The sequence below is a fragment of the Emys orbicularis genome, chromosome 5, assembly GCF_028017835.1.
Source record: "Emys orbicularis isolate rEmyOrb1 chromosome 5, rEmyOrb1.hap1, whole genome shotgun sequence".
NCBI classification, from domain to species: Eukaryota; Metazoa; Chordata; order Testudines; family Emydidae; genus Emys; species Emys orbicularis.
The window spans coordinates 60,262,472-60,287,739 of NC_088687.1; the positions used below are offsets into that span (position 1 = coordinate 60,262,472).

The window sequence follows — 25,268 nt, forward strand, 5'->3', positions numbered from 1 at the left end:
ACTGTGCTGCCATTTCTGGAGAACAGAATATGGAGGTAGCTGTCTGCAGGCATTTGTTGCTGGTAAATAGATCACCAACTAGCATGCATATGGAGAAGCCAAAGCAACTCCTATAATTTTAGAACATCCACCAGATATTTTTTCCTGTATATGACTGTTGAATTTTATGCATTCTTGTAGAGATTTTTAATCCATTGACTATTGAAAGTATGTTTAAGGTCATATAGTAGCATGGGAGGCAGTTGTCATATTCTTTCCATCCAAATGCTGTGAGTATTATCCACAGTTTTCAGTCATGTCTTTGTCAGCTATATAGACAACATATTTTGTTTTAGGTTTTTTTTAGAGCTTCTTAGGTGGGTGAAATGGTGCTGGAATAAGGTCAAGAGTTTTCCACTTGGACATTGTTGGTCAGTGATTTACAACAGCTGGAAAAGAGCATTGGGGTCATCTGGCTTTTTTCAAAATGTAATCAAAGGAATGTGGGTCCAAATTTCCTTGCAGAAAATCAGTGATGTAGACATTTAATGTTTGGACCAGGCTAAAGATTGTCCTCTATTTAAACTATTTGGGAAGAAGCTATATTTTTCTTCATAGAAACCCTCTGACCAGCTAACAATTTACTGCGGTGCCAGGAGAAATGAATTGCTTTTTGTGGCTCTGGCTTGAGGCTGCTGTAATTATGGACTGAGGATGGGTCCCCTCAAGGATTAGAAAATACAGGAATTCAAAACAAAACTAGCTATATGTTAATGTCCAACAAACTACAAAAAGGATCATTAAGATGAGTGGTTATGTTTATGGATATGTTGTTACTTTTTTTATTGACAAAGACTTTCAAGTGTCTAGAGTTTTGGATTTTTTGGGTGTCCAAGTTGCAGGGGATGTGGGCATTCTAAATATTTTCAGTTTTGATTTCTGGTTGTGGTTTTCATAACCAACTCAGGAAGTTGTGAATGCTTCTGTGGCAGCAATACCTCCCAGACATTAGAGAGGTTCCTACTTCCATAATCTGGGCACAGGGCTGAAAAGGAGGTCCAAGATGGACAAAAATCTCATCAGGAACAAATGAGAGCTGGAAGCCATGTTCCTTAGGTACTGGACAGCACTGCCTTGTGCTTTACAGGTCCTTTGTGCTGAGTAACTGTTAGGAATATATTTAGCCTACTGGATGCTTGCAAATGTTTATGATGATAATAAAGTGGTGATCTGTTGCTTATGTTTTCTTGGATATTGCCCGATGGCTTTGGTAAATAACTCTTTCTCCTGAATAACTTGTTGCTTAGCAGAACTTGAATTGTAGTGTTCAGTTGTACTTTAGAAAGGTCATCTTTGTCTAACTGCAATGAGTACAATGTACCAATGGACTGGATTAGCATTTGCAAACAGAAATTTAAAATATTTCTACTGCCGATTTTGAAACAAAGCCAACTGAAAAATACCACCTGGTGGTGGTGGAAGTTTCTAATGCTAAAATTTCTTTACTTACCAGGAAGGTTATGCCACTTGTTCACAGCAAATAGCCTGTTAGCAGTGACTGTGATCACAGCAGGAGTTGCCAGACCAGACTGGGTGTTGGCTGCTACATGAGTGACAGGGGAGTTGGATGGGAACTTTAGGACCATGATAACATCCTGTTGAGCTTGGTCTGTGAACATCAATGGACTCTGCAGGAGGAGATACTGTTGAGTGGGCAAACAAGAACCCAAACCCATGGGAAAAGAAAAGATAGGGAGGGGGAAAGAAAGACAGGACAGAACAAGAGAAGTAAGACTGAATTAAAATAAGCAAGAACCAATAGCAGCTGCAAGTAAAAGTAAATAAAGTAGCAGTAAACAGGCTAGTGGAAACAACTATTTTGAGTGGACATCCTTCATGTATGCTATTAAGGTAGCAGCACTGCAGAAAAGGAAAAGATCTAAAGTTTGCTGCAGGTTCCATTAAAAAGTTTCCAATTGCCTGTCTCTGGCAAATGCATTATCTTCCATATCAACAAAGGTAGCACATCAAGGAAAGCAATTTCAGAGAAGGCCATAACCAAGAAAGTGAGCAATTCCTGCTCCGAGAGACCATCAGAGGCTCCATTTAGTTGGCAGACTAAGATTTTGACAAGCCAAATGAAAAAAAAAAAAAAAAGCAAACATAAATAAAATATATGTGCATACAGTAAATGCATGCAATGTGTGTATTTATGTTGTACAGAAATAAGACTTAAGCAATACACAGACAATTATAACTGTGTTTTTAAGCAAAACATAATTAAACGTAATTATAAAGGAAACATTTATAAAGTGGACAGAATCACACAGACATCACCCTATTATGTTGCTAATACCTTTGCTTCCTACAAAAGCCTAAGAGAGGAAATAAATCTAGATTCTCCCTAGTCCAAATATAATAGTTTTGTTTTCAATGTAATTAATTAGAAAGTTTATAACTAAGACCCCCAAGATCACTGAAAATGTTAAAATCAAATATTGATTTTCATAAATTTGGTAAATCCATGTGATTTGCATGTTAAACAGTTACCGAGCTGAGAAAGTAACAGAACTTAACAAGTTTGTTTTCACTAATATATGGTGCACCAAAATAAGTAAAAGCTATGATGACAGTGTTATTACTGTACTGTCCACTCTTATCCATATTCCTTTAGTATTTCTTCTTCCCAATAACTAAGTTAATATCTTTATAAAAATATACTGATCAGTACACTTGGCTGTTTTCTACCTGCAATGTTCCAGTACATATATGCATATATAAATGTGTATTTAAGTGCATACATTTAATATATATTTATACAGAACTAATAAAAGAAATTAAATATATTTGCATTTTTATTATCACGCCTTTTAAAAAAGTTATTAAGAGTACTTAGAAAAACATATTGCACTCTGAATTCCTATTTAGTCTTTGCATAAAGGTGTAAATAAAAGCAACTAATAAGCTACCCAGACACCATTCTGAACAAGTGGCTAAAAGCCAATCAATATTATGAGTTAATCCTCCCTGGATGCTCATTCAATTAAAGGTGTCAGTAATGCCTCATCCGATGCGGCCTCAATTAAATCCAGCTATCTGATGGTGTGAAAACACAGGGGGATACAGCAACAGCAGCAAAACCAGACATATAGGCAGCCTTCGTGTGACTGCTAATTACTACACCTGGTGTATATTATGGCTTGTGCACTTAACAGCACATGGTGGCTTTAGTTTCTGCTGTATTCACACACACAGGAAAAAAAACACTGAAACTTTAGTGAATAGTACAATGATTACAATGATAAAGCATTCTTATGTGCGATGGAAAAAAGCCCCTCCTCCCTACATAATACACTGTAATCCCAATTTTTTCCCCTCATGGAAGCCTTACACTGTTTTTTAAATTATTAGAATAACAGTTTGTAAAATTATATGTTAATAACCAAAGGAGATGGTAAAGTAAGAATGTGAACCACAACTTAGTTTCTGTATGTAAAGCTACAGAAGTTAGATATAATTAACTTCATGAAATGTAACTCCTTTCATTAAATGCCCAATATTTACTAGGGACATCATCACATACTATACTCTGATGAAACTGTACAGTCCTTATTACACAAACTGCTTGGTACCACATCAAATTTATTCAGCTAAACCTGTGAGTCAGTGACAAGGAAGTCAATAGACACAGGCTGGTAATTCATGAATAAGAAGTTTTAGGTCTGTTAGGCTCCTTTTGTACATGGTGTGTAAGTAATGATATATAAATTTTAGGGGGTTTTGTGTATTTCATCTAAAAACTCTTTCTGTTCAGGAACATTTTTAACCCTAATAACATAAGTTTCACAGACCCTAAAAGGTAGAATTCCCTTGTTTACACTTATTTTTAAAAACCTTCGACCATCTTTGACCATTAAGGGAATGTAACATATTGAGACTCACGAATTAATAGAATGTTTGGTTCATTCTGTCACAATATAATTTAATACACTTAGTTCTGAATTCTATGATGATACAGATGAAGTTATTTTAGACCCTGGGGCTGCATATGGTATAAAATGGAAAGTAATAAAAAATAATTGTATTAATAAAATTATATTTACAAATAAGTAGAGGTAAAATAGAAAGCATGTTAATACTCAGTGCCTGGATGTTATCATCCTAGTGTTACTGCAAAACACATTAAAACAAATTCTTCACTATGCAAGTTTCAGCTCAAGAATTACTAGTTTTTAAGGGGAAAGATTATGCCTAGGGGGAAAGATTAGGGACTCCACCTCCTAAATCCAGAGCTCTTAGGGAATCTTCCTAAGGCTGGGTATATTCCCTTGTTTCCAGCCTAACTGGCTCCCACCAGCACAGATACCCAAGGAGATATATATTTCCAGGTACCCCCTTCCTCAAGTACCAGCACCTGGCATCCACCTCGGGAGTTGGTCTACATGATAGAGCATAATGGCTTCCAGTCCTTCCCGCTCCCCACCCATAAATCTTCTACACAGCGTTCAACTTCTGGGGGCTCTTGTCTTCCCCATAACATTTAGCCTGACTCCGCTGGTACAAAGCTCCCTTCCATTCAGAGAAAAGAAGAGAAGCATAGGGGCCGTAGACACTAAGAGCCAGATCCTATAAGGTGCTGAATGCAATCTGAGAGGTTCTGAGACCCCTCATCTCCACTGATATTCAAAGGGAGTTGTGGATGCTCGGCACCTCAGTATAATCTCACAGGATTGGGCTTGAAATGCTGAAACATTTGGATCTACGAGTTCTAAGACCTTAGCAAATTACACTGACAAAGTGTTTTTAGGTAACACTGATGATAAGTTTCTGTACTGTGAATTGGCATAACCTTTTTAGCAATCAGTGAATTAATAGTCAAGTATTGCGTACAATAGCAATGACTGACAGTTGTGCTTATAATTCAATGCACAGAATCTTAAATCCCCCCCCACACACACACACACCCCAAAAAAGAAAAAAATCTGAACATTTAAAGCAACACTGCAGAAATAAATAAAAGTGAATGGGTCACAAAGAGTTAATATGATACATACCACCTGCATGGCAGAACTTCTTGGAGGATGTGGCTCTATGAGTAGTTGGGAAGGGGTCTGTCCAAAACTTCGTATTTGAGCTTCAACAGCCTGGAAAAGGCACAGGCAGGTTTGCATGTTAAGAGGTGCTAATTACAGGCAATAGAACCATAACTGTCACCTGAAAATGTCATTCCACACTTCTGGCTTGTTTCATGTTGAAAATCAACCCCGTGTGTTCACTGTGGGGCTAAGTGCTTGGCACTGGTACTGAGAATGAGGTAATCATTTTAGTACTGTGGATGCTATTTCCATGAGAAACACTGCAAAACCTCATCCTGCTCAGTGATATTAAACAGAAACTGGCTATTATAATCAGTAACCCTCCTTATTGGTTCCATTTCTCCTTTCTAACACTGGCTTATCCTTCTTACGTCATACTTCAGGAACAAAAGCTAATCTTTTACAGGTACTAAGAAAGCCTCCAACTTTTTGTTTAACTTCAAGCATCCAGTTTCATGTCAATAATTAAGACAACAAAAAAGGGTAACGTAGCATGTATTTTTTCAATATATTTTTATAAAAAAGGAAGACAAATTAATTGTAGGGTGCATTATACTACTAACAACCAATAAGAATGTAGAGGAGATAGAACTGGAAGACAAAAAAAAGCACAAACTTTAAATAAGTTCTACCATATACATTCATCAAGAAATATTTTATTTAAATTGCCAGAATCTCTCTCTAGATACATAATCACTTGAAACAGTCAAAGGAAATGCAACCTCATACTTTGCTATTCTTTTAAGTTAACATTTTGAGATGTAAGAACCCTTTACTGCCTGCCTATGTCTGTCCATCTAGATTTTCTGTGTTTGCACTATTGGTCTAAAAGAGATTAAGAGATTTTGAAAAACCTTAAAGCCTGATTTTCAGACGCACCCATCCTCTGAAACATCAGGCCCCTTAAAGTGATCCAAACAGAGTGCCCAAAAATTGAAGCACCCATAACAATAGTCACCTTTGAATGTTTAGGCCATTAAGTTTATCCACTTCAAGGCCTCTATTTTCTAGTTGCTTCACACAAAGAACTCTGACTGACTTCCACAGAAAAGGCTCTTAATGCTTCTACGGCTTACCTGGCACTTTGTATTTTTAACCACTGGTTAATATTTCTGTGGTGTGATAACACCTACAGTGAATTTTCACTAGCTCATTCATTTCAGATAAGAATAAATTACTACTCAGAGAGATGACATTGCTCAGTGTAGAAACAACAAAAGCAAAAAATAAACCCTATCTGAAGTTCTCGCTGAAGATTTGAGGTTTAATTAGACAGCCATCCTTATAGATAAGAAATGTGCCATTCCAAAACATTTGACCTTACTGATAAGATACATTTTTTTTGATGTATTTGAATAAGCTAAAACAAATGTTGCGAATATGATGGGGACAGATTCTGATACTCTTACTCGTTGAGTGCTCCCGCTGCAATGATTTCATCGGGACTGCCCAAGGAGTAAGTGTCTCAGAATCTGATCCTAAGCGTATTAAAGCTCAATATCTTAAAAACCCAACTTTTTAAAACACACACACACACACACACACACACACTTATGCCAAGACCCAATGGGCACTATCAAGCCACAACATAATCACAGTCCAGAACCAAATTGACATATCTGCCAACTGGTGATCAAACACTGCAACATACTAAGCCAGTTAGAGTCCCTACTCTCTAGTGGTTGGACGTGCTACGTTCGAATGTACTCACAACTGCAATGAAAAGTTGGACCTTTATGGATAGCAGCTCTCTTAGGTGAACCAGAAAGGAAGTAGTAGGAGCAGTGCTAAGCAATCCTTGGCTGCAGTTTATTATTTGCATATGAAACTATGTAGGACAAAGCTGTGGAACCTATATGAATAATGAACTCCTTATAAAAGATAAGGGTCTCAGATATAATGCAAAACAAGTAATTTGTTCTTGAGCCAAAACTTTGTACTCTGACTTTTAGCCAGAAGTGAGCACTAGTTACAGTGCAGGCTTCCTAATGGATAAGATGCTTCTGGCCTGTCACTTTCCTGTTACATTGTTCCACAACAGACCTACACAAGTTCCGCCCTTCCCCACATCACAATCAACATGCAATGCCCAGAGGAAGGATGAAAGAGTGTTGTCACACCCAACGTTCTAGGTGCTTCTTTTAACAGCTATCCCCATTATAGGATGGCGCCACTACATACCACCCTCCCTGCACAGCATCAGGACTCACAAAACCCCCCTACAAAGTACTGGAAACAGAAACTAACAAGTAAGAAAAGAAAATATCTACTACAAATGCAGCACACTCCACCTACAGCCACCACACACAAGACCACACTGAACAAAACTGCACTAATTCACACCTTCAAAATGATCAATGAAATGATCAGTGGTCAAGCACCTATTCTCCAGTCAAGACCACATAGCAGTTAAGACTCCCACCTTCACTCAGCAACACAGGAACTCTGTTAGACAACACTGTATATCCACTGTTGACCCACACAATACTCTCAGGATACTTAAGATATCACACTCCCATAATACAAAAGAGCACTGGCAGGGCAGCCATCCTCTTCCCATCCAGCCTTAAAATGCAGAAGAGGATCTCCAGGAGCTGCAAAAATTATTTGAATATATCCACTCAACCTGCATGTCAACAAACAAAAGTCAGACTTACATCCTTCTAATCTACAGACCTCCAAACAAAAGGTTTCCTGTTGGAATGGACAGAGATGCTGATCATTATGAAGGTGACCTTGCCAAGGATCATTGCCCTGGAAGACCTCAAACTACATGCAGCCCCACACACACACTTCCCTGAGGCTATGGCCCAAAATCTCCTATCAAACTCCAGGCAATTTCTGGACTATTCACACAACCTGGCACACACTAGACCTGATTTATGGATTAGGATTTCACAAAGAAATAGCTCCCCTATCCTGAGCCAGGCACATTTCCTCCTCCAATCAAAGACAAAATTCCAAATACCCAAAAAGTGCAATAGCCCTGTTAGTTAGTTTATGGAGCCACCTAAATTTTAACTACAACTAGGAGAGCTCTTCAGCACAGTGAGTCACTTCATAATCCCTAGTTGCCTCCAAAAATCATTCCAGAAGCCAGCATCATATGGTCTTTAGAACTGTAAGCTATTGCATAGCATAGATCAACTGAATCCAGGATGACCTTCCCAAACAACAGGAAATGTATGATGTCAGGACTGGAATCAGTCTTTACTTTTCCCATTCACATAGCAAAAGAGACACTTGAAGTAGTACAGGGCATTTTAGCCATGAGTTGCAACTCAGACTTCTGCTCCCCATGGTAAGGGAAGATCAGCCAGGATCACATGTATCCTCTACTGACAGATAATTAATGTATCTTTTGAAGTGGAAAACTTACTACTCATCTTAGAGCATGCAACTGTTTAGCCAGTAGTGAAGAAGTCATCACCTGACCTTCTGGATCTAGCAAATTACAGCTCAGCATATAACCTCACTTTCCTGGGCAATTTTGATAATGGCTTTAGTCATGCTGATGGATGACTTCCTCTTCTCCATTGACAGCGGGATGATATGTGTTCTTGCTAAATCTCTCCATGGCATACAGTAATGTGGACAATTATGGATATTACCTATTGTAAATAGAATTTAAGGAAATGATGACAGATAATTTAAAATATTTTCACAGTTATAGTTTTAGAATACTTTAGGATAAAGCTTTCGTTGTGAGATATTAGTTATCAAGCTCCCATAATTTATTCATTAAGTAAGATGAAATTTGTGTAGCTAACATGGTGAAACTTTCTCCAAGGCGTCATGTAACTGGAAAGGAACAACCTTTGTTTGAAAAATATCTGTTAGTACCACACATTTTTATCTCTGAAGACATGTTGCATACAACAAAGTAAAAGATAGCATTGTCCAACATTCTATTTCACTGCTTCTCAAATATCTTAGTAAAATAGCCTTCTTCCTGTTAATCTTCTATAACAAATAACTTAGGTATGGTCATAATTGTTCCAGATGCTGTAACGTAGTAATAAAGTGAAACAAGTGATACAAATCCTTTACAACAATCCACATGATATGTCTCTCAAACCACTTATTTATATCACAAAGGATTTTTCACATTAATTAGAAAACCTATAAATTAATTTATAAACACAAGTATTATGAGCAAAATTTCACCAGTCAGCGGATTCCATTTGTTTATAATGGTAACCATTTGCTATATATTCCCAATCTTTTCTTTTCTCCCCCACCTCTTTCTTTTGCAAAATTAAGACAGAGGAAGAGAGAAGAGAAAAACAAATGATGATTTAGCTTGGTTAAATTGTAGTTTTTTGCTACTGTTTAACACCAATATTTCCAGTCTCTGGACACTTTCCCTAATCTAACTGTGAAAAAAGTTAATTTAATAGTATGCAGTACCCACCAAGTATGGCTGTAAATTATTTTGGGAAGCGGGTGGGGGTTGAACACATGGACATAGTTAAGGTAAAAACAGATGTTTGTTACTTTTCTTTGCAGAAACACTCAGAATCTAAGTCAAAATTGCTTTTTTCATGTTTATGTCTGAAAACTATAAAACTGAATATGAGAGGAGGAAGGTGGAGGGGGAAATGGAGGAATACAGAGAAAGAGAGGAAGAATGCAAGAAGCTCTAAAGTTTTAAACTCAAATCATGAAAATGATGAAGGCCCTTCAAATGAAAAAGCAAGTTATAACTTTAGATTATCTTCAGATTTAAAGTCCCTAATGGAAACAAGAGTTGGGTTTTATCAGTTATAGAGTGCACACTCAGTCACGTAGCAACAAATTGTCTATGAGTCCGACAGCACAGCATGTCCATGTGAAAATGTGCACCCCATTTTGCATGCACAATTACAATAGTTACACTCCTATTAGTCTTATTATATGATAATGCACTGACAGGCAGAATTGGAGACCACTTTCTGAAAGTGTGCTTTTATATAGCTAACTGCAAGCATTTTCAGTTACTACTATGCCAGTAGGATACTATGCCGAACATTTGAAAGACTAGGTGAAATAACATCAAGCATGTGTTAAGTCCAGGAAAGGCTTTGGGTTCATCCTTCGTCTTTCCACCCAGCATTTATACCCAGGATACAAAAGTGCTTGCAAAAGTAATTACTTTGGCTTTTTGCCTCCCTTACCTCATCATTGGATATTCAAAAAGGTTTACGCACATGTTCCTCAGTGATTTCTATTGGCTTGAGCAATATGCAACTATGATTGCTTGCTTTTCCTTTCTTTCCACCCAAATGTTGCTTAACAGCACTAGAGAACACTGAATATTGGACAGGTTTCCATTCAGACAGTGAAACTGAGTGGTCTAATGGCTGACTGACTAGCTTTGCTCCCCTCTGGGATCATGATTAAAATCAAGCTTTGATAACAGTGATTGAAAAACCATTCTGATCAGATAGTTACTTAAAGGTTCTAAGTTAAGGTTCTTAGTTAAATTCCTCACGTACTACAATCTAGATAACATTAACCATGGAGAACAAGCATGGTTCACAACAATTTGATAAACGTGCTGGAAACAGGCTGAAAATTAAAGAGGAGAATGTCCTCTCCCTTATTAGATCTTAAATCTACCAGATCACAACTGTCAATAATTGGCAGAAATAAGCAGTATATTTGCTGTGTACTGGCCCTGGTGATACACTACACTTGGTCTTTAGTAACTTTAGTAACTCAGTCCTTTTATTTTAATAATCACAATTCCTTTACCTGGAACAGCTTAACTATTCACCCAATTTTGCTGTTTTAAAAAGAATGCAGAATTTACATATTTACATATTTTTGAGTAGAACTCTAACAAGCATAAAAAAGAAAGGGGTGGGGGAAAGAAATGATGACAGATCAAGAGCTACACTGTATTCTCCATAGCTTTGTGACATTCTTATAAAGCATGTGTTATGTCCTCCCTCCAGTATCTAGTCAACATAGAGGATAACAGCCTGCTACTGATGCCAGGTAATTGAGTTAACCATTTTAGTTCAAATAATAGAGGTCTGTGCTTGGATGTGGAAACCATGTTCAAACCCTCCTGATAACCTCTAAGAGTTCATTAGTAACAACACTCTCATCAAACAGCTATACACTTATTTAAAATATTACAAATGCCCAAAGTCTATGGCTGACATTCTGCATTGGGGATAAAATGCTTTAAAACAACTGCGCAAGCCACATTACATACGAAAGCACTATCAAAAGGCAGAAATGAGAACTAACTAATGTCAAATGGACCGCAATGATTGTAGCATAAATTCCTTACATTCTAAAAACAAAAACAAAACTAAATTAAAACCCAACCAAATCACACCACATACTTGGTGTTGCCTTAGATAAAGATTTTATAGAAACTCCAATTATTTCTCTTAGCTCAGAAAAGTTTCTATATTTGCCTCTTGGGAAACTACTAACTTTATTAGTTGTGTATTATTTTTCAACCCTTAAATATTAAGGCCTAAATATTTTTTCAAAAAGTTTTGCATTGTTGGGTGCTTTTTCTTATACCTGGTATTGTTAGTATCAAAGAGCTGTACATAAGCATGTATGTTGTAACTGAAATGGAAAGAAAAGTATGATGATGTACTCAGCAGTTTGTAAAAAACACTAAGCATACTTTAAAATACATTAAAATTTCTGCTGTGAAAAAGCAACCATATATGAGAAAGTTATATATTTTTAGCTAGACAAATTATTAGTAGACTATTGTATCTAATTACATGGCAGTCACTGAGGTAAAACAGGAAATAATCACAGTTTGTGAAAATATGAATAGATTTCCCCATCAGGGTCACATAAATTGCTCCAATCTGAGTTTATACATTCCAGGCATATTAAACTGAGGCCTAGCACAGCCTCACTGCAATCTCCAGTTCATGCAGCTGTCCATCTACTACAGTGTAATCCCAGCTGCCAATCTGAAAGAAACCAGTTAGTCAGAGCAGACACAACCAAGAGAAACAAATGTCACTCAATAATGTTCAGAGGCACTGGGTTCATGGATAATTTCAAACAGTATCTCTGTCTGGAACGCTGATGTGCTCATTCAAAACACCTAAATCTCTGGCTACTGGAAATAAGCAGATAAAAAAGTAGAACTAGAAAAATGAGTCTGGTAGTACTTCAAAGAGACTGACAAAAATGGCACAAGAAACCAAAAGAAACTAAGTAAAAAACCAATAGATGGGGCAAGAGTGACTAGATTTAGTGCACACAAAAATATAAATATTTGTAGGAGTGGGGCAGACTGCATCAGGAGATTAGTGATCACCATATCTATCTATCTATCTATCTATATTTAACAGTCACACCTTTTGCTCTTCTTAAAAAATGTACATCATCATCCATAACATAGTTGGTGCAGGTAAGAAACCCCAAGACCTTACTAATTTCTAGTATTAATCACTCAGTTTAATGAAAACCATTCTTTTACATGGTTCAAGAAAATACAAAAAAAAAAATGCTTCTTAAATACAATACATCTATGTGACCCTAAGAATCCCTCAATGCCAATTAGCAATGGGGTCACAAGAAAATCCTGATATGTAAATTCTGGTTCACCAAAGAATATTATGTGAGGTCTTAAATAAAAGCCGGGATCTCACTGGTTGTCATGAAATATTGTCGTGAAATGCATGTACAATTATTTTCACGAAATGCATGTACAAATTGTCGTGAAATGCATGTAAGGAGTTATGTATGTATACTAAAAATATGTTCCTACAACCTGTATCATTGCAGCGTTGACAAACAGGTTTCTGCCATACAAAAGATGTTTATCATCTGTCTCCATCGGTCCACATGTAAATTAAGCTTTGTAAGTTAACACAATGGGGAATCATTTACATACAAAATCAGTGGGGGGTTGTGAAGTCACTAGGAAGGCAGCACACCAGAGAATAATCTGGGGGGTTGGGGGAGTGCCATACTGACTCTTAGGAACAATGAACTTTGGAGAACATAAGGTGAAGGCAAAGAAGACACACTTTTATCCTGAACCTAAGTAGTAAACCAACAGCGCATTTACATTCATGAAAACAGAATCTCAACCACGCTTGATTGAAATGCTGCAAAGGATATTTGGGTTGTTCCCTTGGAGTCAGCAAACCTAGTATTACTGTGAGTGTTCAGTGGATAAAGGCATGGATACTACAGGGGAATGTTTCAAAGGGATTTGGGGACTCCAATACACCTACTGTTAACTTGCAAGGGCAATATAAGGGCTGGCATAGCCCAGAGGAGATTGTTTGGGTGGCTATCAGTCTGGTGGTATCAGGGAGCTGACACCCACTTAAGCACCAGCAAGTCTCCCTATGGCTGGGAGTGGTAGGGGGAGGGGTGACTCTTAGTCCTGGGCATCCCAAGAACTGTCCGAGTCTAGTTACAACTAGAGTTGGTTGAAATTTTTCCGAGAGAAAATGTTTTCATCAGAAGATGATGATTTGTTAAAATTGAAACATTGTTTTTCTTTCGAAAAAACTGAAATGAAGGATTTCAATAAGGTCAAAACATTCTGTCAAAAACAGAAGGTCAAAAACATTTGACCTTATCAGAATGGAACATTTTGATTTTTTGTTTTGAAATGACTTTGTTCTGAAATTTTATGTTAGAAGTATAAAATAAAAAGTCAAAATGTGATCATTAATCTCGCAATGTAGTTTGCAACATTCCCACAAATATTTACATTTTCTGTGCACTAAATCTCGTCACCATTGCCCCATCGATGGACTATTTTACTTTATTTGAGCTTCTTTTGGTTTCTTGTTCCATTTTTTATTCTGATTTGGACAAAAACAAATGATGAAATAGCAGAATTTTCTACAAACTGGAAATTCCAGTTCTTACACAGCTGTACGTACAAATACTAGCCATTAACATGCAGCTTCAGACTTTTCAGAATCTGTGAAAGCTAAAGACAACAAACTAAGAAAAGTCGAACATTTTGGTAAATAGAATAATACAATTATTTAATCTCGCATCTGCATTACTTGATAGTTTAACATCTTGATTGCAAACGTTTGGATAGCTATAATTTTTTATTTTATAATGTTGGACAGAGTTTTCACCTGCCCTGAATTAACTGTTTTTATCATCTGATAAAATACATCTAACTGTGATTCCGCCCAGTATGATTTCCAGTATGGAAACTGCATGGGGATGAACATCTTCAGTATGAGTGACTTCCTCACTCAAGAAACAGGTTCTTCCCTGATGCACTAAAATATTATTGCTTTTGTAAACAAAATAATGAATACTGGGTATGCACATACAACCAGAGTCTTCATAAGTCAGTTTTTTCATTCATAATGAACAATTTAAAAGGAAAATATACCAAACAAAGGTAATGTAATGTCATGATTATTTCTTGAAGTTTTATTATTTATATTTTAATATCATTTTATTGTTTATATTATTTATTATTTTTGAAGTTTACACCAATTTTGATTAGGTCACATTTTAAACTGAATGAAAATAACCCCAGAATGCTGACATAACAAGAAGTCAGTCTAATGTTACATAGAACTCTCCCAGAGTGTTTGATCTTAGGGATAGAGGCAGTATGTGGCTATGATATTCCCATATTCATCACTCCTGCCAGTTGAAAAAAGTGGGGGAAATTATAACATATTCATCATTTTTGGACAGGCAGGCAACATTCTGGGTTATTGCCTTATTTAAAACTGGCAAAAAATATATTGTGAATATCTAAAACTCACCAGCCAGGCACGAATGAAGAGTCTATGGGGTCTGAAGCCCTCTCCTGTACTGATAGCTCCACAAGACAGATCAAGCAGGAAGAGGTGAGAGAATTGGTTGGGCTGAAGATTTCTACCCCTGTTGAACTTTACACAGGGCTGAGAAAACAAGCACTCAGAGTTGAAGAGCTAATTTACATGAGCTCCATACTTTCCAAAAGCTTTGCTACTCCCAAGTGTAGAGCAGTAGTGTTGGGATATTATTTTAAGTCCTTGTACACCAGACCTCTTAGGCTGGCTCTAAAAGGACGCCCTTCTTTTTTGCTGGATGGTGACAATAATAGAAGAATAGAACCAAGGTAAATGCACTACAGAATGAAGAATAAAGCAAATATTCAGAGTCCAAAGGATTGTTTTTATTATTATTGAAGTTAAGTCAAAGGCAACTACAACTCATTCTTTATGACATAACAATGTTGCCTGCAGAAAGCAAGTCAATATTAAGGACCAATGTTGGCACAAGAAAAAAAAATGGATATAAACTGCCGATCAACAAGTTTAGGCTTGAAATTAGATGGAGGTTTCTAACCATCAGAGGAATAAAGTTCTGGAACAGGGTTCCAAGGGGAGCAGCGGGGGCAAAAAACCTAACTTGTTTCAAGACTGAGCTTGATAAGTTTATGGAGGGGGTGGTATGCTGATGTTGCTTCCAGGCCCATCTGCAACTACTGTTAGCAAACATCTCCAATGGCCAGAGATCAGACACTAGATGGGGAGGGCTCTGAGTTACTACAGTGAATTCTTTCCCAGGTGTCTGGCTGACATGTTCAGGGCCAGGAAGGAATTTTCCCCAGGTCAGATGGCAGAGACCCTGGAGGTTTTTCGCCTTTCTCTGCAGCATGGGGTATGGGCTACTTGCTAGTTTGAATTACAGTAAATGGTGAATTCTCTGTAAATTGAAGTTTTTAAATCAACATTTGTGGACTTCAGTACCTCAGCCAGCGGTTATGGGCCTACTGCTGAACTGGGTGGGTGAGGTTCTGTGGCCTGTGACGTGCAGGAGGTCAGACGATGATCATGATGGTCCCTTCTGGCCTTAAAGTCTATGAGTCACAACTCCCAGACACAGGTGTACACTCTTGCCTAAGTTCATTAGGTCTGCTTACTCAGAAGCACCACATATTGGCCACGGACTGAGCCAGTATACTTGAGTTGATTGAAAAATGTCCAAATCATGGGGTATATCTTATGTTCTTACATTAGTAATGCTCACTTTACCAGAGTAAAAATGTTTATAGTTCAATTAAATATACGAGTTTTACATTTAAAACTAAATTTCCCCAAGCTCCAAAGAAAATGTTTTTCAATTGCCACAACTGAAAGTTGACCTGGAAGATTCCCCACCCCTAGTACTTCTCAGTCCTGACTTGATATCACAATAGCATTTACCCATCAAGCATGACGAATAATCTTTTCCTTTGTGGCCTGGCCAGCAGGAGGGACTTGTACAGCAAATCATTCATCTCCCTCCTCCCCATGAAATCATTACCTCTGCAACAGGACTGCTCTCCACAAGGCTTCAGAGGAAGAGATCAGAGTCCAACACACAGCACTGTTGACAAGTCAGTCTCTGGCTGGTCATGAAAACAATGTGTTTGGTTTTGATTATATTCTTTTTAAATCTGGCACCATTTTATGGTATTTTTTAATGCTGGTTTTCAATTAAAACTAGACTAATCCTTAACATTTATTTGGCTTTTCACACACAATTCCTGTGCTGCACTATGTCAAATATACCATCTGTGCAGCACACTTCTGGCCAGTGGTGCTTCAAAGATTGTTTCTACAATACTTTGAACTGTGTCTGCATGAATTCTTCACTTATTGTATTCACCACTTTTAAATTTACTATTCCATTACAATGTTGTGTAATCACTTCATTCCATTTTTTAAAACCCACTGCAGCCACAACAAAAGATTGTGCCCCACCTGCTGAAAACAGACATGCAGATAATTTTCCCAACTATTTAGCAAACATTAACTATGCTATAAATACAAATTGTGTTTATACTTTGTGAAAGATTCATTGCTGTCTGTGTTCTCCAGCTGAGTTAGAGCTGAAATATGCTATTAACTCCCACCATGAATGTAACCAAAAGGGAGGCCAGAAATGCTTTCCCTGGGATAAGATATCAAGATCTGCTACTGCTGTCATGAAACTGGGGTCATGTAAACTAAACACTGCTGCTGCTCCTTTTGGAAAGCACAGAAGGCTCTCAAACTGTAAATATTTAAAAATAAAAATTTCACTTATGAGGGGAAGATCTAAGATGCATAAAACCTACCCACAGATGATACTGAACCCTAATCTAGGACTAAATTTCAGTGCCACCGCTCATTATGGATGTGGCACAAGTTTCTTTCTTTTTAAGATGGAAAAAAAACAGAATTATTTTCTCTATATGTACAATTACAATAGGCACATTCAAAAAACATGTCAAATACTCTGTCCACATTGATTCCCTCTGATGATTATAATTCATGATTGTTGAAACTTCTGAGTCTGCAAGGAAATCAATACCAATATTCAATGGAATGGAGAAAGCTGGACCTCTTATTATTATCCAGATTACCTTTCATGGATAAAGTGTTGCTGTCTCAATCAAGGGAGGAAATGCAATCAATAGAGCCACCTTAGTCTAAACAGGAAAACTTTTTTTTACTGAAAAGAATTTGAGTTATTGATTTTATGTTTTTAATCATTTTGATTCAGTTTTTCAGTCCACTTTGCTTGTATTTACTATGATTTACATGTGACATTTTGATAATGATAAAGATTTATATCGTCTTAGTTATGTATAGAATAGGACTTTTAACCAAAAACCCTGAGTGTGGCTTACATGTACATTCACACACTGTTAGATCTCCTCAGAGAAGAAGGATAATTTTACCTCTCTCCCTGGGATGAACTGTAGTGGAATATCCCTGAAACAGTCTAAGATCCAAAATAGCTTAAATAAAACAATGTGTGTTCAAAAACCAAGAGGAGATGGAATTAACTCAAAAAGAAACAGTACCAATACACTAGGACTATAGTTCCCTAGCCCATAGGCGCAGGAACTAGGGGTGCGAGGGTGTTGCAGCACCACCGGGTTCCTGGCTGCCGGCCCTGTGCCTGAGACTTTGCTCCCGAGCTCAGCTCAGGAGGGGGGGAGTGGACAGGGGAAAGGGGGCTGGCTTTCAGCACCCCCACTATTTAAAATGTTCCAGCGCCACTGCCTAGTCTTGTCCAAATGGGCTCAAACCGTTGACGCTTCAGAAGAGGCATCAAAAACAATGATGCCCACATTTCTCTAGTTCAGTGTCTGCAAGCTGTTAGCTCTCTCATCCCTCTCTCCATAATACACTATCACACCATTATCCCTTCTTGTTAAGCCGTTGGGGGTTTTGAAGTAAAAGTGTGACCTAGCATTATCATATTAGTCATAGAGTCCTACATTGTATTTGTATAGTTATCATTAATGTTTGTGTTAGTGCTCTAACTTGGGAAGGGAAAGGAAGCAATCTTTGTTATTTCCCCTCTCTAATAACTGCTGTATCATATTTAATAAAAGCCCCTTTGATCTTGCATCAGTCTCAAATAACATATTACCTATGTTGGACAGATGGTGTTTGTTTGGATGTTAATAGTCCAACTCCACAACTTTTGGGGTGTTTTTAGCTGATTTTGCCCAAGAAATATCAGATGTAGTAACACTATTTCAGCCACACTCTTAAAGGTGACTTAGGGTATATCTACATTGCAATTAGATACCTGTGACTAGCCCATGCCATCTATCCTGGCGTTGGGATAAGGGACTGTTTAATTGTGATGTAAACATTTGGACTCAGGCCACAGCCTCAGCTCTGGAACCCTCCCATCTTGCAGGGTCCTAGAGCCCAAGTCTGAATGCCTGCACTGCAATTAAACAGATTCTTAGCGTGAGCCCATGAGCCTGGGTCAGCTGGCATGGGCCAACCACAGGTTTTTAATTGCTGTGTAAACATACCCTCTGAGGTAATATTTCATGATCATCTCATACTTCTTGGTACAAATCAGCAAATATTGAAACTCCGCTGATCAGTTGCCTGATTGCAAGGACTCAATCACTTATAATTTTTCATTCTTGTACAAACATTATGGGCACAGAATAGCACTTGTGATAGGAAGCAAGGAAACAGTGCAGAAAACTCACCAAATCGGTGGAAGAAGGCTAACTGCACCACTGCGGCAAACTGCTTCTTGCATCCAGGCACTAAGGAAGCCCTTTCTCAACAAATATATGGATCTGGGGCTCCACAGATCTACACAGGGTTCTCAAGACGGCCAACAGCAGGCACTAAATGCAACATACCCCCACTAGCAGATTATAGATTTCCCAGTGAAGATCTATCTGGTGGTTACTGCTGGTTGACTGAGCAGTAATTTCCCTGTGCACCTGTATCCTCTCTAAGAGAGATGTGCAAGCACAGGGATTAGTCAATGGCAATGTTGGTACAAAGAGTTAGGTGAGTGGAACATGGTCCCCTAGAAGGACAGGTTAGGGTGTGCAATGATATGCCAACAGATTCATTTGGTTTTCCTGGCTGTGGCCCCTTTCTTCCCTGCACTGGCTCAAATTCTCCCTCTTGTCCAACCCCAACCAGAGATTTGCCTTGAAATTATGCATGTTTTTCATTCCCTTGGGTCTATCTGCCAGAAGATAACATGTGGCCCATGGTTTGCGTTTTATTTTAAGAATTTCTATTACAGCAGTCAGAGCCTTTCAAAATACTTCACTTCCCTTATTCCCATAGGCAGAAAGAATGGCAGGAAAAATTGTTCACAGCAGTATGAAGAGATGTAAAAGTACTACATTTTTAATTATAAACAAGAATGTTAAAATATGGTTTTAATCAGGTAGGTTTTCCTCCTAGACCAATGCTTCCTTCTCGTAATATATGTAACCTGACTGGCTGTAAAAATAATGGTCAGTTGGAGCAGCTTAGGAGTTTTAAGGCAATTTTGTATTAACCTAAACTCCTCTCCTCCTCAGTTCCTCCCACTATTATTGTGTGTGTGGCCTCATGATGAGCCAGGTCACCAATACACAGACTGCATACAAGTGAGGATACACCATAAGGCTTACATTTTAGTTACTGATGAGGCATAGATGTTGGTATGTATATTCTGACACACAATATATCTAGAGATATTTCCATGGTTTAAATACACATCTACTATTTCCATGAGATCATTAACTCTTAGTAAGTTGTACGTTTCTGAGTATGCATAAGCTTCTAGTTCTTTTAAGTCTGTGACCTAAAATACCTTTCCTACCTACATTTGTCATGATTTAAAGTTCAATATCTTGAACCCTTTCAAAACTACAAGGGAGCACTATGCCCATCAGGAAGCTGGGAATCTCCCTGCTGTAATGGTACAAAACTTTTGATTCTAGATCTGCAGGGTAATGAAAAATTGGATTACGTTTATGGCATTTTTTATATTTACAAAATCCACTAATGGTCCAGATTGGATATCTGCCCATGTTGGTCATCTGGCTGTGGCAACTTTGGAGAAAAAAGAAAAAGAAGTTTCTCAGGCAGGATGATTAAAGGAAAAAAAACCAACAGCTGACTGAAGAAGCTCAGAGGTTGGGCATGTTAGTGTAAGTCCTCGGGAAGATATATTACTGGGCAGGCAGAAGGTGTGGTTGTCAAAGTTACATGATAAATTCATTTAACACATGATATAGAATGATTATGCACATAGATACACTATCTGATTTCTCATTACTTTAATATTCATCCATGAGTAGACAGAATAACTTACCATCGGCAATGACACTAAACTTCACTTTGCACGTCTATTGAGAACACATACCAAAAATGATCAACCTTGACCTATTTTTTTTATTATAAAATACTCACCTATATATAATATAGTATAATACAGAGATTATATATTACACTAAATAAATATATATCAGAAGGAATATCTTGTCCTCAGCTGAAAAATATTAAAGGAAAATGCTGCACTGGAGGAAACCTCAAATACCAATGAAGCTTGGAACAGATAGATAATACTCGCGTTGCACTGTCCCCTAGCTAAAAAGTCTCAGAAGTCTCTTCATCAATCTGGTTCTGATCAAATTCCTCTTTTCCTTCCTTTTGTTTTTTTACCACTCAGTTCTATCTTGCAGACAGTATGGAGTAACTCAAAAACAAGAGGAGCAGGCTCAGGAGAATGAGAACAGATAAGAATAGTACAAATTCAACAGAGTTAATCAAAGAGCAAAATCTTTAGAAATGTATTAAGTAAAGTGGCTGTCGCTGTTTAAACTGAGATAACGCCACATTTTTCACTTCTTTACTCCTAAATGATTTTTCCAGGCCACAATGTAAGCGAACATAGATCACGGTTATATTGATAATGCAGCTGTTCTTGAAAAATTAAAAACTACATAAAAGTTTAATGTGTTGTAGGCTGTTATGCTGATTACTCCTACTTCGGTTATTATTTCCATCGTTTAATGTCCTTTTACAGAGAGATTATTTTTATGCTTTCTCTGCCAAAACAAAAATCTTAGCACAACCAGTATTTTCTTTTTTTAATAAAAAAAAAATCCAAAGACCCATTTATACTGGAAGCTATATTGCACAGATTCAGTATAACACAAAACTAGCCACAATAAACACTCAGTAAAAATTCAATACAAATCATTCCAAGCATTTGTGGTTGTTTTCCACCTCACATTTAAATCTTTCTAGTACTTCAAGTATGATAAACAGTCTTCCCAGGGGGTGTTTCCTAGACAATGTAGAGTGAAGATAATACTGTCCATTACCTCACGTAAAAAAATGGTTACTTACCTGAAACTGTTGTTTGAGATGTGATGCAGACGTATATTCCATACAGGTGCGTGCACGCTCAGCTCACCGGAGACAGAGAACTTTGCTTAGCAATACCCCTGGGGTGGCGCTCATGCCCTGGAGCCACAGGTCCTCCCCTAGCCATATAAATTCAGCAGTGCCCTGACCTCCTCAGTTCTTTCACACAGAACATCACAAGTACAGACTCCAATGCAGATGAGATGAAGGGAGGGTCGTGGAATACATGTCTGCATGCCATCTGGAAGAACAAATGCTTTACCAGAGTTTGCATCTGAACTGGACACAGCCGTAATGGCATAGTGGTTTGCAAAAGTATGCAGAGAAGAACAAGTGGCATCCCTGAAAATGTCCAATATAGGCATGTCACTTAGACATGCCGTTGATGTCGTGGAATGAGCTCGTACCCATTGTGGAGACATAGCCCAGACCACTTTATATGCTGTCAGGAAGTTGCTCACTTGGAGACTGTCTGTGAAGAGACTGCTTGACCCTTCATTTGGTTCACATATGAAACAAACAGATGAGGTGAAGAATGGAAAAGTTTACTTCTATCCAGACAAAAAGCTAATCATTGCCTGACATCAAATGTGTGAAGATGCTGCTTCTCTGGGATTGAATGCAGCTTAGGGAAGGACACTGGTAGACATATAACTGTGAAATCACTTCAAACAAGCAGTTAGGGTACAGCTGCAAAGTTACTTTGTCTTTGGAAAATTGTGCGTAAGGAGGCTCCACCATCCATGCCTGTGACTCGCACATTCTCCACGCAGACATGATCGCCACAACGAAGACAGTTTTCTAACATAGAAGGGAGAAAGAAGAAGTTGCCAGAGGCTTGAATGGAAGTCCCATAATAGTGGCTAATACACTATTAAAGCCCCTTAAAGGAAATGGCTCTTTTACCGGTGGGTGCAGATGAGTGACTCCTTTCAAGAAGCTCACTGTCATGGAGTTTGAAAACACTGATTTCCTTTGCATGGGTCGATGAAATGCTGAAATCATCAGCAGGTGGACGCTCAATGAACTAAGTACAAGATCAGAAGACTGAAGGTGTAACAGGTACTCCAAGATGTTCTGGATACAAGCCAGAGTCGGTTGAACTCCTCATGCTAATTACCATACCAAGAACCACTTTCATTTGGGTGGTTCTTGGTATGGTAAGGAGGAGTCCCTACTATTAAGCAAGACCTGCTGGACCTCCACCAAACATTGTTCCTCCTCATCTATCCATGCAGCATCCACGCTGTGAGATGCAGGTAGCTGAGTGCAAAAACCTGATTGTGATGCTGAGTCAGGAGTTTGGGATGAAGGAAGGGATAAGAGAGACTGAACTGATAACACAAGAAGGTTGGAAAACCAACACTGTCTTGACCACGCTGGAGCAATGAGAATGAGGTTGGCATAGTCCAATTTCAGTTTGAGAATGACCTGCAGGATGATTGGAATTGGAGAAAAAGCATACAGGAATGCCGACTCCCACCTCAGGTGAAAAGTATCGGTCAAGGAGTGTGCACACTCCAAAGTCAAGATGTGATCAGGCTCTGGCAGTTTCGTATCAGGGAAAACGTTACCCCTGTGGCCGATCCCTTACTTGGGATACAGAATCACCTGGCAGATCACCTCAGCAGAAATTTCTCTGTGAATCACGAGTAGTCTCTGAAGTGCAGAGTCTTATGGTCCATTTTTGGAGTTTGGGCCATTCCAACAATCAACATGTTTTCCATGAGTGGCAACAAGAAATGGTGGTTGTTTTGCTCCCAGTGGGGTCTCAGTCCAGACTCAAAGGCACAGCCTGGCATTTTGGAATACCTGTGTCCATGCAACCATATGGCCTAGCAACCTCAACCATACTTGGGCTGTGGCTGAGGGTTCAGACTGTTGCTCCAGACATAAGTGATGAATCACCTGGAATCGCTTGGTCAACAGAAACACACAAACTCACAGAATCTATCTGGGCCCCAATTAACTGCTTCTTTGAGTTGGAACCAATGTTGATTTTGTGCTATTTAAGATGAGACCTAGATGATTAAGTAGGCATAGTGTGACGTGAACATGAGGCAGGACTTTGTCTCTGGACTTGACCCTCAGTAACTCAGAGCCCAGATATGGAAAGATATAAATTCCCTTCTTTCTGAGGTGCACTGTTACTGCAGAGCAGAAGCCGAGAAGGAGAAGACAGGCTGAAAGGCAGTACAATATACTGGTAGTGCTGGCCAGCTATGACAAATGTGAGGAACCACCTCCTGGCTCAGGAGGATTGCTACATGGAAATAAGCATCCTGCAGGTCCAGGGCAGCAAACCATTCATTGTGATTCAAGGCGGGAAGTTGGTAGGGTAACCTTATGGAATTTCACATATCTGATGTATTTTTTGAACCTGCAGAAGTGGAGGACAGGTCATATAACTCCCTTGGGCTTGGGGACCAGGAAATACTGATGCTGCAGGGGAACCTCCTCTATGGCCCCCACGCCAGTAGAGACTGAAACTGCTCTAGGAGCAGTATCTTGTGAGAGAGGTCCCTGGAAAGGGACATGGTAGGGGTCTGGATGAGAAATGGAGAGGAACTGTATGGCAAAACCTGACCATCAAACAGTAAGTCCTCAGTGATCTGCTGCACATTGGACACAATGCCTGAGTCCTGCAGCCACGAGGCCTTTCTCATGGTCACAGCCTATGCCATAAATCTGCCTGAGGCATCCACCTCATCCAGAGCTGCCTGCAAGGAAGTCTTGGCCATCACACAGACTTCTGCAATGAATGCCATAAACTCTTAACTCGAGGGTTTTGGCAACTTCTCTGTAAACTTAGACAAGACTGTCCAATTGACAAAGTCATATTTAGAGAGCAACACCTGCTGGTTCATGATGTCAATTTGCAGGGAAGAGGAGGTATAAATCTTTTTCCCTACCAAGTCCATCCTCTTGGACTCTTTGTTCTGGGATGTGAATTTACACCTGCCCTGCCCAGCACTGTCATTTGCTGCAGTTACCACCAGCAAGTTAGGAGCCAGGTAGGAGTTGAAACCCTCATACCCTTGCATGGGAATGAAGTACCATTTCTCTGAACACTTCGCCATAGGGTACAATGAAGCTAAGGTGTTCCAGACGGCCTTTGCAGGCTCCAACGGAGCCTCATTTATCGGCAGGGCTACTCTTCCTAGAACTGATGATTGGAGAATATCTAGCAGCTATGTGTATTTTCCTGTAGAAGTTATGCCTGCATACCTAAGAAAGCAGCCATATGCCTCAGAAGGTCCTGATATGCCTTAAAAAGCATCAAGGGAAAAAAAGGATTCCCACATGGTAGAGTTGTCTGAAGAGTCTGAGGAGGTGGTTTGCTGTGCTAACGATTGGTCCTGTTCTTGCATCACAGGATCCTGTTGGAACAACCCTCGAGGTCCAGAGGGAATGGGCTCAGTGGTCGCATGCAGTGAAGATGCAGGACTGGTGATCTCGTTCTAGAGCAGGTCGAGAAGCATCCCAAGGAGGCCACTGGGCATACAGATAAGTCATTGGTGGCCAAAAGGTACTAGGCCCAGAGCCCTTGTCCTGACTGCAGGACAGA

At 38.9% G+C, this 25,268-nt stretch overlaps 1 protein-coding gene across 1 annotated transcript in view; it reads right to left on the bottom strand.

Moving 5' to 3' along the window:
* LRBA (LPS responsive beige-like anchor protein) overlaps positions 1–25,268 on the bottom strand; it is a 576,728-nt gene that overhangs the window by 40,151 nt on the left and 511,309 nt on the right. The window contains 2 exon segments of the mRNA XM_065405711.1: positions 1,443–1,682; positions 5,034–5,123. Of these exon segments, the coding sequence (XP_065261783.1) occupies positions 1,443–1,682; positions 5,034–5,123 (330 nt within the window).